We start from the raw sequence: 21,722 nt of genomic DNA, 5'->3' as shown, positions 1-21,722 counted from the left end.
AAAATGAAAGAAACTCAAAAGGAAAGACTGTGTTAAAAACAGCAAATCCAAACCTCTGAAAAATGTTAATTTGTTATAAACGAAAAGAAGCCGAAACAAAAATAAAAAACAACATTTCTTCACCAATCGAAAGGAATCCCATGGTATAATAAAGGAATGGCAATATAAACCAAAATACAAGGATAGAAATAGAAATTAGGAAAGCGGGATGCGGGTGCTAGGAACAGTGCAGTTATAAACATTTGTACATTGTCATGATGTAGGAACAGTGAAGTTATAAACACTTGAACATCCACATCTCGCTTTCCTAATTTATATTTCTATTATTTATTTTATTTCTTTATGTGAGACTGGCGAACGGGTCCTATTCCGCGGTCAGCTGCAAAAGCTAGGGTACTTTTTATTTCCCACGTTATAGTTTATACCCTAGGGATCCTTTCAATTGGTGCAGCGTTTTTTATTGTTTTTATTCGTTTCAAGTTGCTTTTGTTTATAACAAACTATATACACACACACGCATATATATGTGTTTGTGTGTGCATGTGTGTATAATAAGAATTGATACTTTTTATTTTTACTAACAGAGCCATCTATACGTAAACTATGAAATAATGATACTGGAATATATTATCAGCTGTTATCAGTTTTGGTCATGGCGGTGTTTCTCATGAATGTCTGCAAATTTAACGGTTGTGGTTTAACTTTTCCTACTTTACGAGAGCTCATTCAACATATTGAAGAAACACACATTGGTGAGTTGTTTAGAATTAAATATTTTTTTTAGGTTTCCTAGTTTTTGTTTATCTGTTTATTACTTCTTTAATTTTTAGAAAAAAAGAGAATTAAGTATTTTAAATTAAATGGAAAAAAATGCAGTTTTATGAGGTTGTCATAAGTTTTTGCGGGGAAGAAAAAATGATTTTACTTTAAAACAACATTGCAACGATGCAACATACTATATTACGGTGTATGATGATATATAAAATTATATATTTTTCAGTTAATTAGGGTAGGATCTCACAACCAACTTAACCTGTGGCTATGAGTAAAATAGTTGACATAACTAACTCCTAACGTCAATTTTATGAGTAAATGGTGGGGTTGACAAATTAAATCACAATAGTATAATTGTTAATATTAATAATGTATGTGCACTAACTGCAAAAACTGGATAGGAGGGGTTTGTGTCCCTTCTAACCTGCATGTTATTGCTAAGTGACTATGAAAGCATCATTTGCTGATTCAACCCTTTGAGGTTATTTTTTTTGACTCACGAAAAAAACACAATACATTAAATTCAAAATAAACTTAATTCATTATATATCTAAAAAAAAAAAATGTGTGAACAATTTCAGAGCAACCTAAAATTCTCATCACCAGAACATTACACAAGTTTATAACTGACCAAGAAAAGGGAAAGATTGCCAAGAAACAAGTCTGAATCAAGGTATATTCTAAGCTCAAATCTGTTATCATTTAATTTCCAAGGATTAACAAGGGGCCATTTAACTCATCTGGTTTACCTTTTTTCCAAATTAAATAACTCATTTTCATATATTCAACCATTATCACTAAAATGCTCATCAAAGCCATTTGTGAAGCCCTTGATTGTTGTATTTTGTACCTTATCTGAAGACAAAGTATTTATATAGATCATACTGTATTAGAAAAATAATAGCATGATTTGTCAGAGTTATGTCTGAGTTTCACAACTGTTACCTATAGTCTTATTGCCTGCATATTTTTTAAAATTACTAATTTTTATGAATTCCAAATCTCTTACAATTTTAAAAACTTCAGACACTCGTATCTCACCAGTAAAAAGATGTATACATTTCGAGCCATCTTTATATATTAATCTTTCTAAACCTTAAATATTCCTGGTAATTCTTCTCTGAACCCTTTCCAATAACTCTATCTTTGATTAAATAAGGCTAGTGAAACCAAATACACTATTCCAAATTAGGTCTAATCATCACTGTACAGAGAGAACTGATAACTTCCTTTGGCTTGATCAAAATTTTTATATATATATATATACAGTCTGTTTGATATATTTACTTGTCAATGTACATTGTGTAGGAGAATATGTAGTTCCAGACATTTTTTTGGTAACTTAAATTAAAGTTTCTTCTCCAAGGTTATAAGAATAATTGTTATGATAATGATATTAAGGTTTTTAACTTACAGGGTCCCATTGAGTAAGATGCTTGAAAAAGGAAAAGTTTAATGCACAGTAAAATGATATGAGTGCTGAGGGCAATGCCTTTTAGGGGAGGTTTAGGGACATGCTTTCCCTGAAAGTGTTTATCCAGTGAAGCATTATAAGGCAGTATGGTGCAACTTGTAGATCAATGTGATATTGAATTTGACATGGATCCAGCTAGTTATCCAGCCATAGTGTGTCATAGAAGATGACTACTTTGAATAGTGTGTGATATTTTTATTTATTTCTTTTTTTCACTAATGCATCTGAACATGAGAATAGGCCCAGATGTAAGAGTCTCATGGGTGAGTGTTGGTAGTACAATGAGCATAATCTTGTTTTTGTTAATACTAAAAGACATCTCACAGGCTTTAACACAGTTCTTCAATTGTCCCAAGTCTTTATTTATGCTTTGTTCATCTTAAGTACAATATTAAATATGTATTAAGATAATATACAGGCAACAAGAGACCATTTAATGTTTAAAGACTGTTCCTACATAAATGTTTCTTTTAAAGCTCTTGTAATGTTTAGTTTCTACATGTATCAATAGCAACTCACTCTATGAGTCAATCACCCTGTTAGAAAAGTAAACTACCTTTTTTCTCCTCTTGTCCTTATATTTTCAGTATATGATGCAAACAAATCGAAGTCTTTTTATCCTACTGACCCCTTAAAGAGTCTTATAAACTTGAGTAAAATTGCCTGTTAATGTTCTCTTCTCATGAAAAATAAAGTTAATGGATCATAACTATTCCCAAAAGATAACCTTCATCCATTCCCATAGCTATTCTATTAGCTCTACCTTGAACCTTTTTCAATAATTGAATATTCGTTCTTAGGTAATGAGACCAAGACCATATATGGCATTCCAAATGAGGCCTAACTGGTGATTTGTGTAGAGTTCCTTAATGTTTTTGTGTTTTATTCAATATATCGGTAAATACACCCAAGTTTCTTTTTGTTTTTTTTTTTGCTAGAACCAAAACATTGCCTTGATGGTTTGAATGACTTATCCACTACTATGCCAAAATTCTTTTCTTCACTCTTGCTGTTCAGGGGGTTCTTAACTGTATTAAATGTGATTCAAATTATGATGACACAAATGCATTATCATGCAATTAATATAATTAGAGGTTATTTGCTAAACACTTGTCAAACTAACCAATTGATCCAGTTCATTTTATAATAGCTCAGTGTCCTCAGTACATTCAGAAATACGTAATTATTTAATGTACTCTGCAAACTGCACTTAGTTACTAGTTATTCCCTTATCAATATTTATGTATATAGGGAAAAGCAAAGGTGCAAGTGCTGACCTCTCATACACTTAACTTGAAACAATAGTCCAGTTTGATGAAACTTTATTAATAACATTTTCTTTTCTTTTATCTATCTATGTTAGATCAAACTGGTCTTTCCTTAACCACAACCTAACCAAAAGCTTTTTTGAACATTAGAGTACACTAGATAACACTTGACATCTTCAAATAAGTTAATAAATTAGTAAGGAATTCTCTGTAGAGAATCCATCTTGAGTTTATTTCATGATGTCATTATCTCATTTTGTGATTTTGTAAAGCTTTTTTTTATTACACTGGAATTTTTTCCCACTACAAAAATAAAACTAAATGAATAATTAGAAAAATTATTTCCTTCAAAAATAGGAATAGCATTTTCAATTCTTCAATCCTCAAGCAACTGTCAGTTGTCCTTTAACCTGCAGTTCCTAAAATGAAAAGAGGGGCCTGCATGTCTGATCTTTGACCTCCATAAGATAACTTTTTGGTACTGGTATTTTTGATCTCTCATTTTTTTTTTTTTGTCATCTAAATTATTTGGGTCAAATGTAGTATTTCTTACAGAATGTTCAGAATGAGGAATACATCTAATCTATCCTCTTGTACAAACAGAAGGAAACATTTAAAAGAAACTCTTTTAAGGGCTGAATCCACATTTTAATATTTTTTTTATATCTTTAACATACTTAAAATTCTTGCTGCTACTTATTAGCAGCCAGTTTTTTTCACGTACGCCTGTTTAGATTTTCTATTTCTGTTATTCAACAGATCTTTTGCTTCTATATAATTCTCTAAATCTTTCATCCTATCTGTTAATTTATGTTTCTCAAACTAGTGTTTTTATCCTTGATTATTTAATCTTTAGGAATCCAGTAAGATTTGATCTTTCTTGCTACCCTTGACCTCTTTTTAGAAACATCTATTTTGAAGTAACAGCCATTTTTTTTTTTTTTTGTGAGTCCCACATCATCTTTTAACTACTTAATTTTTTATTAACAGTTCTGTCAGCCCTCAGAATGAACTTTATAAAATTAAGAAACTAAAATATTATATCAACATGTAACAAAACATCAGTCCTAATTTTACTATCATCACTCATACGACTGCTTTCTCATCAGTGATTAAAAAATAACCCAAAATTTGTATCCCACCTGGTTGGCTATCTAACCATTTGGTACAAAAAATAAAGAAATATCTTTTCCCTAGAAATGAACCTGTATAAATGAATGTCAACATGTGTGTATCTGTTCCTTTTACATTTCCACATTTCTTGATCTAATAGCATCAAACTTGATACAGTGATGCAAGATAACATGAGGAAGTTCATGTGGTGTTAAATCCTCCATCTAATGCCATATATAATTTTGGAAAAAACTTCCAACATTGTGTATCTTTTAGTATTTGAATGAACTACGTAACCTCTGTTGTTATAATTCTTGAAAACACTGTTTTTCTTTTCAGTGTTGGCACCTTTATTTGTGTTGAGAAAAAAAAAATAGAAGCATGATTTCCTATCCTTTGTTGCAAACAGGTTTCTTTGTTTTTTTACCCAGTAAATGGACAGGAACTCCAGCTAATTCTACATAATTTTAAGTAATGTCTAAAATTAGTCTCTTAATTATTGTTTACAATTCTGTTCTAATTATACAGTTTCTCATTGGTGTCATTTGACTCATCAATTGGCTTATGACAATTGCCAGTAAAATTTCTACCCTTTAAGCTCTTGATTGTACTCTATGTAGATCCAACCTCTTGACTGTTCCTTTTATTTTCAGTTTTAACAAGATGCAATTTTTCCTAATAGAGAGAACCACACACCCCAACCACCACCCTGTTTAAAGTCTGGCACAATTAAATAACTTACAATTGCAAAACAATTTCTAGTAACATTATTCTACAAGTCTTGGTTTTGGTAATTTCCTTGATATAGTTTTGCATTCAACAAGATCTGAATTTGTGCATTTCGTTCCTTACATTCCTGATGTACATTAGAATAATAACAAGTAAATTAATTTTTCAATCTGACTGAATTATTACTCAAGCTTTATTTAACTTATTATGCTCTAAATATTTTTTATTTATTCCCAATTTCCCAGACTCCCTTATCACCTTACAAGTTTTGTTTAAAACTGCCATTAATGAATTTCTTTAAGTCTGTCCTCAACTTCTTGCAGCTCAGCCTATCTCTGGCATTTAATTCACCTTTACATGGAAAGCCAATCACATTAGTCCAAGCAGCTTGTCTGTTGTAACATAATAACATTAAAGGGTCACAAGAGATCTTTTTTATCCATCTAGACCATCCTATCCACACATAAATTAGTCACTATAAAGAAACAACTCAAAGCCAGTCCTTGTAATTCAAATATTTATGAAACTTGCCCTTAAACTCCTTTAAATTAACTGTATCTATCGCACCTGAAGGCAACCCATCCAAAACATCAACCACCCTATTAAAGAAATAAAACTGTTCTAACTTAAGATGGCTCCTAACCAATCAAAATTTATATTTGTGTTCTCCAGTGTTCCCATTCTCACCATTAAAAAGATAATGCATCAGTACTCTTCATTCCTCAATTCCTCAGTCAAATTCCCCTCCAACTCTTCATTATTCAAGATAAAACAAGTTTAGAGGTTTTAACCTATATTCATATGACAACCTTTTCATCCTGCATATCACCTTAGTTACCCTCCTCTTATCTCTTTATAACAATTTAATCTCTCTTCTAAGGTAAAGAGCTTAAGACTGAACACAGTACTTCAAATAAGGCCTAACCATTAACCTTTTTGGACAACTATTTAATATTTTTGTACACATAACCTAAAATCCTAATTGTATTGCCATTGGCAACAATACATTGCCTGAAAGGCTTAGGACAATTCAAATTATATTTCATATGCATTATATTGCTTCTGTTTATAGCAACAAGTTACCTACCATTTATATGCCCAACTCACCAAATGATCCAAATCCTTTTATAAAGGATTGTCTTTGTCTTGAAGTGAAAATTGGAGGAACTCTCATATCACAGGCTAGTTGATAAATAGCCAGTGCCACCTGACTTTGAACTCTAGTAGACCCATTAGTTATAACCCAATTCACCATAGCTCTACTCCTTTTGGCATATCTGATGTGGTACTAGATGTACATCCTTTCTGCCTGAATTAGTGACATATTTTTCAAAATGATCAAAGAATATACCTGCTTCAGACATGGTACAGTCTCATTAGTGTGTTCCTCTGTAGTGAGGTGTCACATTCTATGGACTCTTTTTTTAAAACTTAACAGAATGTGACCCAGTTTTAATTAAAATTTTCACTTGTGTGAAAGTATATACGACATTTTGTGAAAAATCTATACATGATGGAGAAAAAAGGATATTATTTTCAGATTCAGAGTGTAGGAATTGTTGTAGAACCTGTACAAATTTCAAGACAATAAAACCATCGGAGACTTGTGTGATCCATCAGAGACTTATGTGATTTCTCTCAAGTTAAAGCTTTGTTTAAATAGAGCTAAGATGTTTATTTGTTTTGATTGATCACAGGTAGAAACTCAGTAGAAGAATGCAGGGTTTTATTTTAAGTGTATATTATTATTATTTTGTAACTCTATAGGAGGAATACCTTTTTAAAAATTAATCAAAATAGGCTTCCAAAGCTAAAACTTATTGCACCTAATTATTTATTTTCACATTACAGTCTTCAAATCATTTAATAATTCTAAATGCCTAACTTGAGTAATCTCTGAAAATAAGTTTAGGTTAGGTCTCAGCTGTTGCTCTAGTCGGTTATCTCTTACTAATTCTTTCTATAACTGTTTTGATCACATTACTTGGTTTATGTAATGTGTAAAGATGTTGCTATGTTATGCCATCAGAAGTTGTCACTGAAGCAGTTGTGAAACAAGTAACACTTTTGTTGGTGTTTGATAACTTTCAGCATTTTTGTGAAGTCATATCTGTAGAGGTGACTAAGTTTTAAAAAGAATGATGTATCCTGGACAAACTAAAGAACAAATCAGATTCCGTATTTATCCAGTAAAGTTGCATTTGACTACCAAATCAGGAACATTTCTGTAGAATCTATAACATTTGACTGCCTAGTGTGGCATGCTGACTTTATACCAGCAGAAATGGGGGAACTGAGTTGTGTACATATCATGTGTGGATGGTAAACACACATACATGATTTCTTAATAATGCAAACATTTTGAAAATATAGATGTATTTTTTATATTGATTTAGTGTTGTTGTATTTTATGTATTATTCTTGTATTCATTATGCCTCATATTATTCACTTAGAAGTACTAATAAGTTTAAATTATGGGTGGAAAGATAACCTTTTAAGCACCTAGGGTAAAACTTTAGAAGCTTTATGTCAGAGTAAATTAAATTAGGGATAGTTTATGTTGTGGCATTGTTTTCAGTTTTCAGATAGTTGTATATTGTTTATGTTGTCTTTAAGATTTCGATCCTCATTTCATTGAGAAGCAAGAACTTCAGCCACCATCATGTCTCCCTATTAGCTATATTTTAAGGTAAGTCAGTTTTTTGTTTTTGAATTTCGTGCAAAGCTACATGAGAGCTATCTTTGCTAGCCATCCCTAATTCAATAGTGTAAGACTAGAGGGAAGGCAGCTAGTCATCACCACCCACCACCAATTCTTGGGCTAATCTTTTACCAACAAACAGTGAGATTGACTGTTACATTATAATGCCCCCATTGCTAAAAGGATGAGCATGTTTGGTGCAACATGTTTGGTTCAAACCTGTGACCCTTTGATTACAAGTCAAAATTCTTAATGCACCTGGCCATGCTGGGCCAAGTCAGTTGTATGTTTAGTTGAATAAACATGTGAATGAACAAATAATTTAGTTCAAAAAGTAAAGAGTTTTCTGTTACAAAGATTATTGTTTTTTTAATGTAATCTTTTAAACTAAATACCAGAAATTGTTTGTGCATATTTGGAGAGAAAGATATAGGTATACATTCTCTCCATAAGTAACAAGCACTGGAAGCAAGTGAATAAATGTGATAATTGTTTATTATTAGGTGGAAAAAGTAGTCCTTAGCTACGACTTGTTCTTGTAATATAAAACAAATGCTTGAAGTCAAAGATTTTGTAAATCTTTAAAAACTGTATAATCCTATCTTCTTTTTTTAGGAGATCTTGTGTTACTGAAGGATTAGCTAAATCCAATTTTTTTTCAATTCATCTTTTACAGTGTACATAATGATAAGTTGTATTTATTTACATGTAATTTTTTTCCCCGCTCTGTGTAAAAGGAATTGTAATATTAAAGGTCCTTGAAGGTTTGTTTGGAGTTTAGTGTATAGGCATCTCAAAGACCTTGAATTGTGTGTTGGGAAAGGCATGCACATGATGATTGCCCTAGCTGTGTATGAAAATTGCATGTACATTTTTTACATGTAGAGGATGTGTAAATGTTTTTATGTTCATAACTCAAGACTTTTGGAAATTCTGATGTTGTAGTTTCTTCACTAAGTTTTAACTGCAGTTGAAATGCAACTGAAGTAAAAAAGAACTGAAGTCTACACACTTTTGTCTCTCTTTATTTTCATTAAAATTATTATAGACTGTTCCAAGTTTCTCACTCTGAATAAAAGTTACTCACAGAAAATTTGAATGTTTATATTTTGAAGTAAAGATTGCCTGTTCAAGATGTGTCAACTTCTGTTGATTTTGTATCTTTCTTTAGTGATATCATAGTGTTGGATGTTGTAGAAACTGCTTTGTACTCTCACAAGTTTGTTCATTAATATGAATTTTGTGTCTTTTAAATACAATACTTACAATGATCTGAACTGTATTTTAAAGCTGTAAATGAAATTTGTCAGAATATTTGAACTTCATTGTCGTCTCTTGATAGGTTTACTCTGGAACGAATTAGTTACAAATATATTTTGCTTGATTTTCTTGTTCTCTTAGTGTAGCTTTTTAGTTGTATTTCTGAGCTTCAAGTCACAAAAAAGACCAAATTCAGTGCCATATGTAAATCCATGAAGGCCCTGGAGAAGTAATATTTTACTTCCTGCACAGACTCTAACCTACTATAAAAAGCTGGGTGAAACTGATGCACCCTTAATACTGGCAAGTTATGTACATCACTACAATTAAATCATGAATGTGTACTTTCTGAAATCTGGCAAATACCTAAGTAAATTTACAAAATAAGTTGGTTTTTTTTATCCATATTAGAGAAAAAATCCTTCTTTAATCCTTGTGTTGTATAAATGTCTATCACAGCATTGAAATTCACTGTTTCTACTCATGCCTCTTCAGTTGATAGCACTGATAACTAACTCCTTCAGCTTTGTACTTCTCAGTATATTTGGTACACCCAGGTGTTGGCACACAGAGAGCCTTCAAACAGCACTGGCTCTGTTCACAGGTGAGCATTTCACAAGTTGGATTTGTGTATAAGGTGAGCCCCAGACTCCAAAATTGTTAATTTTATGTTTCTTACAAGTGAGACTATATGAGTTAGGACAGAACAGCTTTTCCAACATTATTAATGAATAAAATGAGGGCTATTACAAAGTCTTTTTACATGTGAAGTTGTTACTGTACGTAACATCAGACAAAATATTCACATATTTTCCTCTCGCCCCTTTGAGAAACCATTATATCATGGGTCCATACCTTCATGAAGGGCATATAACACCCAAAGTCAGTGTTCAAACTTGTGTTGACCTGTCAGTTTCATGTGTTATGTGGATTATTTGTTGTTGAAACTAGTTATTTGTATATTTTTTTTGAAACTACAAAATCAACATTTAAGTAAATAGAGATTCCAAACCTGTTATACAAAAGTGACAAGCCATCATGACTTTTCTCTTCAAGTGTACATATAAATGTCACAACAGGATTCCTTTTATATGTACTTCAAAGTTAGTGACAATTCTTAACACAATAAAAAAAGAAAAAAGTAGTAAAACACAAAACGTCCTTTAAGAAATCATAGTTAGCATTGGACTTGTATATAAATTATTCACAGAATATGATAAAGTTGAATCCTTTGAATAAAACTAATTTATTTGAACATAATGATTGAAATGATCTCAAACTTAGCCTGTGTTTTGCTTCATCTGTCATTCCTACTAAATTGTCTCAAAGATCATGGCATACAAAGTTGTCATACCTACTTGAAAGGCTAAATTTTAATGGAATTTTACTGAAAAAATGTGATATGTTTTCTGATTAATATCAAAACAAATGTATTTCTAAAATATTTTGTCTGGCTTTTCTTATAGAGTGTTTACAGAAACTGGAAAAAAAGAAACCAATGATGGACAAAAAAAAAGACATCACAGCCAGTCTCCAACTTCATCTTTAAACAGCATACCACCAATTGGCACTGGTATAATATTACATTTGTTCTATCATTTACCTAGATCTTGGGATTTAGTTTACTATTTACATAAAAAATCATAACAATCATACAACAGAAGTGGTATATAAAACAATACATAAGATAGAACATTACTTGTATTCAGTGACATGGTTTGCAAACCTCAATAGAAGAATGATTTTGTAATTAATTTTGAAATAATTGTCATCTGTAAACAGCTGTTTTTGCAGTTAATGGAAGTTTGAACTATATGGCAACAACTAGTGGATTTCTTTGTTTAAAATCTTAATTTAGTTTAAGAAGAATTGTGATGGCATTTACTAAATGTTTTGAAATACACAGGTTCTGTTATGAACATTTTGAAAGTAACCAATAAGATACATAATATGAATACATTAAGTTGTACAGTATACATACTGTTGGTATGATTGTGTTTACTCTCAGAATACTTATACAAAGAGTATATAATTCCAAAATGCTTAGTACATATGTATTATACTATTGTTATCATAAACTGCCTGTTTTTTATTATTTAAACATGTGTAGATCTGTTTTGTATGGGTTTACAGATCCTGTTCCATGATGTAAATTCAGATTGATAGCACAATAACTTTCATTATAAATTAAAAGTAAATTGAAAAGTTAGTTCAATTTTGTTGTATTTCAGAATTTTATATACAGGGTGTTTGGAAAGCCACTGTGCAGTTTTGTCTGTTAATAAATATATAAGTGCACAGTGACTTTCCAAACACCCTGTAGATAAAATTCTGAAATACAACAAAATTGAACTAACTTTTCAATTTACTTTTAATTTCAAATCACATGCAGCTGTCATAGGTGTGAAATAAAACAGAGGAGAAATCATTTCAAAAATAACATAATTATGGCCAGTTATTGTGGAATACTTTGTGAAACCTAACCTGCACCTAAGTAGATCTTTGTTTTATAATACTTATTTCAAGTTTTCTTTTCTGAACAGTGATTAGATTATATTTGAGATTTATTTCTATCCCCTTCCTTGATATTTTAAGCTGTTCGATACTTCAAAAATTATAGAAGTATTGATTAAGTTTTGTTCTCCTATTTGATGAGAAGATTCTCTTATGTGTTGTTTCAACAAACTTTAGAATATTGGTGTAGATAACCTAATGTACCATGCGAGTTGGTGGAAAGTGGCTTAGGATAGAAATATTTGTATATATAAACATATATAAATTTATTATCAGTACATTAGGAACATGTATATCTAACAATAGACAATAATATTAAAAGTGCATTAGAGATCAGTATATGGCTGTATGTTGTTAGCATATGTAGTGTTTAATGGTAGTATAAACTATGAATGAAACTCATACATAGATACAGTAGGCCAACAGTAACCACTGAAAACAGAGTAGAACTATCACTCCCGATTGTGTTGGTCAACGTCACACTGGGGTTTGTACATGTAGCTTAATATATAAAGTGAAGCCTTGTGATAACTGTCAATTTGTTATCTTATTTATTTATTTTACTGAGTTATATTGATACGCCTCAGATCATCAGGAAAGTTTTCTGGTAACTATTATGACCAGTTTACTTCTGATTAATTGTGTCATCAATGGTTTGATATTAAGATATTAAGAGTATATGCTGTTGCCTAATTTTGATGATTTAAAAACAAAATGTATGATCAGCAGGCTATTTATTTCTGTTCAGGGAGTGAGGTTGATGATGAAGATATGATGAGTGGCTCAGAAGATAGCAATGACTCGTGGGCCAATCAGGACGAATTTCTATCTGAATTCATTCTGAGGTATTGAAATATTAATAGTTCATATTACAACGTATAAGGTTATTTAGTTCTGTAGTAACTATTCATGAATAATTTGTAATTAACCAATCTGTGAACAGGTATCATTTTGCGAGTATAGTGGATTCATCACATGTAAGCATTTACCTACCTTGCATAGTCCATAATCTTTTATAAATGACTTACTACTTACAGGTTTTAGCAATTTTCGTATCATAAATGTGATGATATATCCTTTGGAAAGGTTTATTATAATGCAAAAAAATACAAAATCTGTATCTATATATTTCATATTTTTCTATTCATTTGCATCTGCAGTTTTATTAGCTGGAGGGGAACAGATGTACTGAAACTATAAAATGATACAGTTTAAAATTTAACATTTTTTGGACATAACTAGTTGTCTTCACCTTTTGTCAGTGTAAATACAAACTAAAGTTTTAGATGTAAGATACTGTCATTCTCTCTTGTTTAAAAGGTTTTGTTAAATATTTTCAATGTAAAGCAACAGCATTCTGCTATAGCTGCAAAGTTATTAATGATGCCAATTTATCTTGATAAGACATTATAACCATAAATATTGTACTCTGTATATCCAACAATAAACAAGCTTAAAGCTCGTACATAACAGAATAATTCACAAAAAATGTGTATTAACATATTTTACAAATTAGGTTCATTATAAAAAAAAAAGAAACAAACTAAAGCTGTAGAAATGAATACATTGATATAAAGTAATATTTATATATATTGCTTTTTAAAGCTTTCATTAGTTAACTTTATAACAGGGAGAAAGAGAAAGCAAATTTAATTTGGTGTCAACATTTGATTTCTTTGATTGAAATGATATAAAATCTGATCCCAGAAATCATATCTTTATTTATATATATATTTTTGACTATTGATAGTTAGTATAAGGAACAATATGGTAGCTGATCAGTTTAGCTTAATACTCTGATCACGTGACTTTCTGAGTTTATTCATCAGTTATGAAGTAGTACAACTGTCAGTGAAAACTTTAATGCTTAAATGTACTTTATTTTCAACTTACAAAATTCAAGATAACGGATGTTTATCAAAGTATTCCAAATGTTAAGCATAACTTTTGATTTGCGTTGTTATTTTACTTGCATGGTGGATTACTACTGATAGTCTCCCAGAAATACTTTACACGTAATTTCCCTCTATTGGGTATTTATTTTAAAATAAGTCTTTTTTTATTTAGCATATCCAAATGGGTGCTTTGTAACAAAATGTTTTAAATTAATAGAAGTTTTGAGCTAAACTATCAAAGTGCTTTGATACATTACATACCAAGAGTTTTAGGAATACTGGTTAAGTAAAGTTCTATTCTGGGATGAAAATTTTAATTCAAGTACAGATTTGTTTAATATATTACTACTAAGTTTTAACAAGTTTTAAGTTTTGTCTAAATCTATCAATTATGATAATTTTATCAGAAATTAAAATTTATAATACTAAATGTAAAGATTGTGGAACTTTGTGGGAGGAATTTCTAATGGAATATTTTTTTCAAACAATCAGGGTTTCTTCTAGGTCCTCAAACATGAGAATCTCTTTGTGAAGAAATCACCCATAATTTTGTGAAAAAATAGCACATAAAATTTAACAACCAATTTTTTTTCCTTTGAAAACTTGAGTACTTATAATAAATAAAATCTTATGACAGAAAATTCAATGAAATGTACACCCATCCTTTGAAAAATGTCACATTTGTGAAAAGAAATAACAGTTTACTAATCGGTATAAAGACTGTTTACTGATCTTTTCAGGTTTATTTGGAGATCTGACTATATTCAAAGTTTATTTGGTAATGTTGGCAAGAAAAACATGCAAGATGATTGTAGCTTATTTTGAATCATTGTAGCTTGTTTCTTTAGATACCAAAAATGTGTTAAGGAAAGATTTGGCATTTAATTTAAATTGGATGTGGTTATTTCTAAATTGGAAACAACATGAAACAGAGATTTAATCATTTCTTTGCATTTTCAGATATCTTAATGTAAATTAACTTATTGTTAACTGACATGTGCATGCTGTGTATTAAGTGCATTGTGAATGATGAATCAGATCCATAGGTATAATGCATTTATAAAACTATCATTTGGAGTATCATGTATATACTTCTAAATAGAATTTACTCCAAAATTTAAAGTTGTTTTCATTATGGATTATGTGGCAACAGAAAAATAGTTCTACAGTGGTTTAGTCAAAGCCTAGTTTGTTTGTTTTTTGTTTATTGATTAAATATGAAGATTGTACTACACAGGATGATTGGTTCAGCAAATTCAAATGAGGGTAGACCATTTGCTTGTCCTGTTACTGGATGTAAAAAACGATACAAGAATCTCAATGGTATCAAATACCATGCAAAGAATGGGCACAAGAAAGAAGCAAAGTAAGTGGTTAAGTAACTTGAGAATCATTAAAGTAAGTGGTTAAGTAACTTGAGAATCATTAAAGTAAGTGGATATGTAACTTAAGAAGTATATTCTTAAAATAAGACACTCTTTTTGAAGAAATCATCCTTAATTTATATTGCTAGAAACTGGATTTGATAGCCATGGCAGACAGAGGACAGATAGCCCATAGTGTATCTTTGTGCATAACTACAAACAACTAACCACTCTTAATTTTGTGAGAAAAAAATTAATTAATTCATGAAAAATAACATATGAAGTGAAACAACTGATTTTTCTTGTTGTCCTTTTTAAAACTTAAGTAATTGTATTACAATTAATAAAATTTTATGACAGCAAATTAAAAGAAACCTGTACCTAATCTTACAGGTTAAAAGATAATAATTTATATTTAATTTACATTCTATCAATCTGTATGAAGACCATAAAATGTTTTATTACACTTTTCATATGGTGATATTACAAGAGGTTTTATTGGTTTCTAACTTAATTCGGTGTAGTTTTGTTTACCCTAATGTACATCTTCTCTCTTATTTTAATATTGGAGTGACTTGTGCATTTTTTAAATTTTTTTGCCCTTGGTAATTTAATGCTTTTCTCATTTCTTTACCTAATCACACATGCACATCTTTGTTGTGTTTCAGGATGGTTTAGTGTTGTACTCATTCTTCACAGAGTAACATGTTATTTCTTTCTGTTAAGGATGGTTATAAAGTCAGTTTGGGTATTTTAAACCATTAGGAAGGCAAACTGTGAAACTTGGGGACAATCAGTTTGTATATGGTGAGTATGTTAGTGCAGGTATTTTAGACATTTAGGATTGTCAAGGATATTATTGCAGTTTAGGTAGTTTCAGTCTGTTTGATTTAAGTGGGAAAAATACACACATATATTTATGCTATTTCACTCTGCTGAAATGTGTTCTGTTTTCATATTTGTGGTAGGATTTCTCTCTCTGGTTTGTTGAACTTCAGATGAAGACAGTATGATCCTCTTTCCTACCCTCCCATGGATTTTGATTCCTGTTGAATTTTGGATCGTACTTGACTTATCAAAGATATGATCTTTGTCCTACCAGTGCATGGATGTCAGTTTCTGACAATCAAGGTTTCAATGCAGTTGACTTGCCAGGTATGATCCATTATACCCTCACTGCTCTACAACTTGGGAAATATCCATTATTTTACCCACATTCTGTTTATCAGGGAGATTGAAATTATACTATATTGCACTTTGCATCACTGTCCAGCTGTTTTCCCTTCATTTGAGATGTGCTTCTCTCATTTCTGTCTGATTCTGCCACACTTTTTCCACACCTGAGCAAGAGTATACCTGGTTCAAAATTGGTGCAGTCTCCTTGTTAGGGTATCCTTTGGATGCTATCAAAGCATGCTTTTACTATCTTTCTTGCACAGGTTCCTCCACCTATTCAATTTGGGATTCTAGCTTTGTAAGCAAAGAGAAGTAAAATACCTTATCAGAAGTTATTATTTTCCTACACTGAAAATGTATTTCTAACATATCTTCTCTCTCATTTCTGACCCATCTTCCCCCCTGTCAACTGATGCCTTTTATATTTCTACCTAAACCTAAATAATAGTTAGGTAGAATACCAAAGAAGTCACGATAGTCATGTAGCATTACTATTGGTGGAGGTATGTTGTGTAATAATTCACATTTGAGGATCAGTTAACCCGTGTGAATAGAGGGGTGTGTGGAAGTGAAAGGTTTGTGCTATGTGGAAATTTTTTTTCAAATAGAGGACAGCACTGAGCAAGAATAGCCATGTATGTGAATGGTAGTAAAACCTGTTGGAAATACATTTTTAATGTACTAGAATTATAATTATTTGATTTCTATCAGAATGTTATGTATTGCAGTATTCAACATCATTGTCAGGATGATTCAGTAACCACAATTGATGATGGCTACATTGAACAGCTCTATTGTCACCCCCTAATGGCCATTTCCAAAAACTAGTGTATTGCAATTTATTGTGATTTCTTAAGCATGCATGCAAAATATTTCACCCATGTGTGTGTTACATGGTACAATCAACAAACCGTTTCAAATACTGCTGAGGACTTTATAATCACCCTGTACATTGTATCATGCTAAAAAATCTTCATTTGGCAAGACAGTACTCTTCCAGTTTCTGTTTCTCTTATGAACTTTAAAGCCACTGTATAATATTGTTTCTATATAGTTTGTGTATCATATTTGTGATTTATTTTGCACACATGTCACCAAATAGTTTTTACAGCAGAGAAGGCTGAATCACACTTTTGTTTTTCTCCTCAGTATTAAATGAAACTTTTGTATTGTCTTTATGGCCTGTTTTGCACATGTGTTGGTGTGTTTCTTGCATAATCCTGTTATAAGCTACATTTAGAAACCTTACTTTCTCCAGTTACATTTTTTTTTATCTAAGTGATGAACTTATGAGTTTTATGTTGAACTTTTAAAAAATTTACGTACTAAAAGCTATTGTTTTCTTGGTTTCTGGTTGTACATGTACACACAAAAACTGTGCTGTGATTTAATATTAATGAATTCTATACATACTAAATAGAGATTTTAACAAAAATAATTCTCAGTTTCATAATAATATTTCATTCATTTTTTTCAAAAGCCAGTAGTTTGTAAGAATAGTTCATTATCGTATTAGACTCATCTAAGAACGGAGAGTGTCTGTGTATGTTATTGTTCATTTTTCTTCTTGTCTATCTCAGACCTAAGAAGACTTACAAGTGCCAATGTGGTAAAACGTACATGACATCCCAGGGTTTGAAAAACCATAGTTTAATGCACCATACCAGCTTATCGACGACATCCACACTTTCTCCTCTCACAAAGGAAAGATCTTTAACAGCAATGGTCAACAGTCCTGCCACCCTTGCTCTACTAACTCAAGGTCAGTCAGTCCAATCAGCCACAGTAATGACACAAAGTCATGTACTTCAAAACATCAACACTATAACAGGTGCAAGTTCAGAGGTCAAACAAATTGTCCAGTCTACTCAGCATCCTACTGGTCAAGAAATGTCTCCAACAGCTAGTCCACAGAAAGCGTTGATCCTTCATCAGTGCTTAAAAAATGGAGAGGTGCATGTAGGTAATGAACTTAAGAAGGATTGTACTAATTTGGTAGTTCAAAGGAAAGCAGACAGCACAACTGGATTTGCTATGATTTGTGAAGCAGTTAGTTCTAACCACACCCCTGCTGTGTCCAATATGACAGAATCTGTAACTTCTTCAATGAATCCTGCAGTCACTTTGACAGAAACTTCCCAAGATCAGTCTGAAAGAAGCATTACGCCACATCAGCAGATAGTAGGAGAGACACAGCCACATATACCAGAGAATTCTGTTAGTAAACACCATACCTTAACTTTACATAGCAAATTATCTCCTACCCCCCAGACCCCTTCCATGTCCTTACCCACTATAAAACTTCCTCCTATTTCCCCAACTCTTCAGCAACATTTACTTAGTCCTATAACCCCGATGAAAAATAACCAGTTTTCTATACAGAGTCCTGCTACAGGCTAACTGAAATGAAATATGCCACATATAAGTACATTACATTGTTGTTGTTTTTAAAGTTGGTATGCTATTAAGTAATGACCAGCATGCATGTCTCATGTACATCGTAAAAAACCAGCGTTTCATAATATATAGTTGTTGGAATATTGTGTCAGAATTTGAAAAAGATATTACATACATTTATGCTAAAAGCTGGTATTGTGTTGAAAGCAATTTGTAATTGTGAATAGATGATTTTATTAGCATGTGACTTACTTTTTATGGCTATCATACCATGCTTGGACAGAATTGCATTTTGAAACGTTTCTTCTCTAACTTTTTACGTTAGAGAAAAAATATTGAAATGATTAGTAGCTGAATTATTCTTTACTTGCCCTTTTCTTTGGAAGGATTTTTCTTTTCATTATGTAGAACATTTGCTTAAAGATGGGTTAGAGCTCATGACACACTGCCAGTATGGAAAGAAATGCAAATACTTGTATGTGTTCATTACATCTGATTTCAACACTTGATTACACTGCCAGTAAAATATGAGTTTTGCATACATTCCTGCATATCTGGGATTCTTATAAGTGTGGCTCTCATCTCTTCAAGTGTAGTTTTGTCCCAAGTTTCATATACTATTTTGTGGAGATATTTATTTATGATTTTCTTCTAACAGCATATGAAGTAATATATTCCAAGTATTGGATGAAAAATATTTTTTTAATGTTGCTAAAACCCTCCTTTGGCTACTTAATAGGAAATGAAAAATTTAAATCATTATTTTTATGACATTTTTATGATTAATTTTGTTCTTTTTTAAACCACAGAAAGTATTTTTTTTTAAGATTGTAGGTAGTAACTTAGGAAATGCAAGCATTGTTTACGTTTTCAAGTAACTAATTTCAAATTGTATTAATAAAGGTTTTTACTTTTACATTAAGTTAAAATTCTCATTTCCTACCAAGTAATGCTAATTTCAACTATTGGTATTGGCAGATGAGATATGTGACAGTGATAATTATTTTACACGGATATTTTTCATAAAGGTGGAAGCATCAAAATTATTAGCATTAATATAAATGCTTGATGTGAACGAATATATACATAACATGCTAAACCGTTCTAAGAAGTGCATGTATGAACATGACTAATACATAAGTTCATTGTATAAGAGGCCTAATAAAGCCTTTCCTGGATACCCTGGCTTGAGCCAATTTGTTTAACTTAAAAAATGAACTGCTGACAAGTTGATACAATCTTTATGATAATATAAATATTAGTGTATTTATGAAACATCTGTTTAGCTTATTAAGAACAAATTGGGAAGTTTACAAAACAATATGTCTCCTGGGCCAGATATTATTTCCTCAAAAGTTCTGAAGGAGGTTAAAGATTGGATTGGATATATGAATCACTTACTACTATTTTTTGATAGTCCTTGAATAGTGGGAAAATACCAGAGGATTGGAAGTTAAGTAATGCAATTCCTCTTTTCAAGAGAGGTGTTAAACATTGTCCCAGTAATTATAGACCCATCAGTCTTGTATCATGTGGGAAAAATTTTGGAACTTGTAAAAAAATGCTTTTGGCATACTAACAAAGTTTAAAATTTTATTGGATAGTTCGTATTGATTCAATAAAGGAAAATCTTGTCTTTCAAATCTTTTGACATTCTTTACTTAGGTTACTACTTATGTAGATGAGGGTAAGAGTGTAGATTTGGTGTATGTGGACTTCTGATGAAACATTTGACAAAATTACACATAAAAGGGTTGAAAAAAATCCATCTTGAGATGTGGATGATAATTAGCAAATTGGATTGAATAAGGGCCTGGAAGAAAGAAAGCAGAGTGTTGTTAAAAATGGAGTTCAGTTAAACTGGGTTAATGTCTCAAGTGGGGTACCTCAAAGCTCAACCATAGGACCTTTGCTCTTTTTTATTTACATCAATGACATCAACGGTCTCCAAACGTTTTTGGACAAGGGTTGGGAGGTAGGTATTTATAGGCTTCACGGGCCAGAGTTGTGGTAAAATTAAGTAGGGATGCATATATGATCAGTACATAACATCAGTAATTTATTTCTCATATGAGCACATATTGAAAATATTTAAGATACACAACTATGTATTAGTGAGAAGCATGAAACTGGTGTTTTTCTGACAAAATAGCACTTAATTGAGATTCAAAGTTACTGCTCCCTATCATCAAAAGTGATTGCAAATGTTCATCAGATAAGTCTGATCTGTAACTAGATTTTGTGTCTTTATCTTTGAAAATAGCTTTTCACAGAAACAGGTAGCGCCTAAAACTGAAATGAATCTACGAGCAAAGTTTTTTAATTGAATGTATTGATCACTTGGAGGACATTTAGAGAACTCCATCAGTTTCCCTTCTGTGTAGTTATCCTTCAACATGTCATTGGATTGCAGATCAGTCATTTCTGTTTGAACTTCAAGTGGCAGTTCATCAGTAAAACAATCAAATGGGTTTTGGAAAAATCCTTATTTCTTTTGCACCCACATCAAGATCAGAAAAATGCTCCTTGAACTGTAGTTTCAGGTCAGAAAGGATATCTTATACAAACCTGCATGGCAATGAGGATCCCACTTCTTGCTTTAACTTTTCACAACATGGAAAGTGTGTGAAGCAACTCCTCATCAATTGGAACTCAAAATAATTAGTTTTTGCTGAAATGTTTTCACCTTGGTGTACATAATGCAGATAAGTGCAGTTACACCTTGTGATCAAGATTGAGTTCATTTGAGTATGCAGTCAAGTCTCCAGATAAAACTAATTTCTAAAGCCATTCATTGCTTGTGAGTAATGGTTGAGTGCAGTTCTTTTGATTTAAGAAAATTTTAATCCAAATTCTAAGCTCAAAAATCACAACATAACCTTTCCACAGTGAAGCCATTAAACTGAAGTGTGGAAGGGTACGTCGGGATATATTGCTTCTATTTCCACCAAAAATTCATGGAATTGATGATGGTTGAGTCCATGAGAGTAAATGAAGTTCACTGTTGAAACTACAGATACCATGACACATAACAGATCCAGATACTTAACACACAG

At 31.4% G+C, this 21,722-nt stretch overlaps 1 protein-coding gene and 1 long non-coding RNA gene across 2 annotated transcripts in view; one reads left to right on the top strand and one right to left on the bottom strand.

Annotated features, from left to right (window-relative positions):
- Positions 1–635: 635 nt before the first annotated feature.
- On the top strand, positions 636–20,311 carry LOC143240122 (uncharacterized). The gene is made up of 6 exons (XM_076482039.1): positions 636–752; positions 7,976–8,048; positions 10,787–10,893; positions 12,583–12,679; positions 14,967–15,095; positions 17,850–20,311. Exons 1-6 carry the CDS (start codon positions 653–655, stop codon positions 18,667–18,669), a joined length of 1,326 nt encoding a protein of 441 aa, XP_076338154.1. The 5' UTR covers positions 636–652; the 3' UTR covers positions 18,670–20,311.
- Positions 13,641–21,722, bottom strand: part of LOC143240123 (uncharacterized) — a 34,321-nt gene continuing 26,239 nt past the window's right edge. Inside the window, exon 3 of the long non-coding RNA XR_013021582.1 lies at positions 13,641–18,418. This is a non-coding gene — a long non-coding RNA (uncharacterized LOC143240123). The remainder of the gene's footprint in view (positions 18,419–21,722) is intronic.

Source organism: Tachypleus tridentatus, chromosome 13 (assembly GCF_004210375.1).
Source record: "Tachypleus tridentatus isolate NWPU-2018 chromosome 13, ASM421037v1, whole genome shotgun sequence".
Lineage (NCBI taxonomy): Eukaryota > Metazoa > Arthropoda > Merostomata > Xiphosura > Limulidae > Tachypleus > Tachypleus tridentatus.
This window is presented reverse-complemented; position numbering and strand designations above follow the sequence as displayed.

What these genes read in the sequence shown, in the direction of transcription:
- LOC143240122 (XM_076482039.1), top strand. Translation starts at nt 653, where the DNA reads ATGGCGGTGTTTCTCATGAATGTCTGCAAATTTAACGGTTGTGGTTTA. An exon ending in TATTGAAGAAACACACATTG is followed by an intron (nt 753 to 7,975) that starts GTGAGTTGTTTA and finishes GTTGTCTTTAAG; the next exon opens with ATTTCGATCCTCATTTCATT. An exon ending in GGGCACAAGAAAGAAGCAAA is followed by an intron (nt 15,096 to 17,849) that starts GTAAGTGGTTAA and finishes TGTCTATCTCAG; the next exon opens with ACCTAAGAAGACTTACAAGT.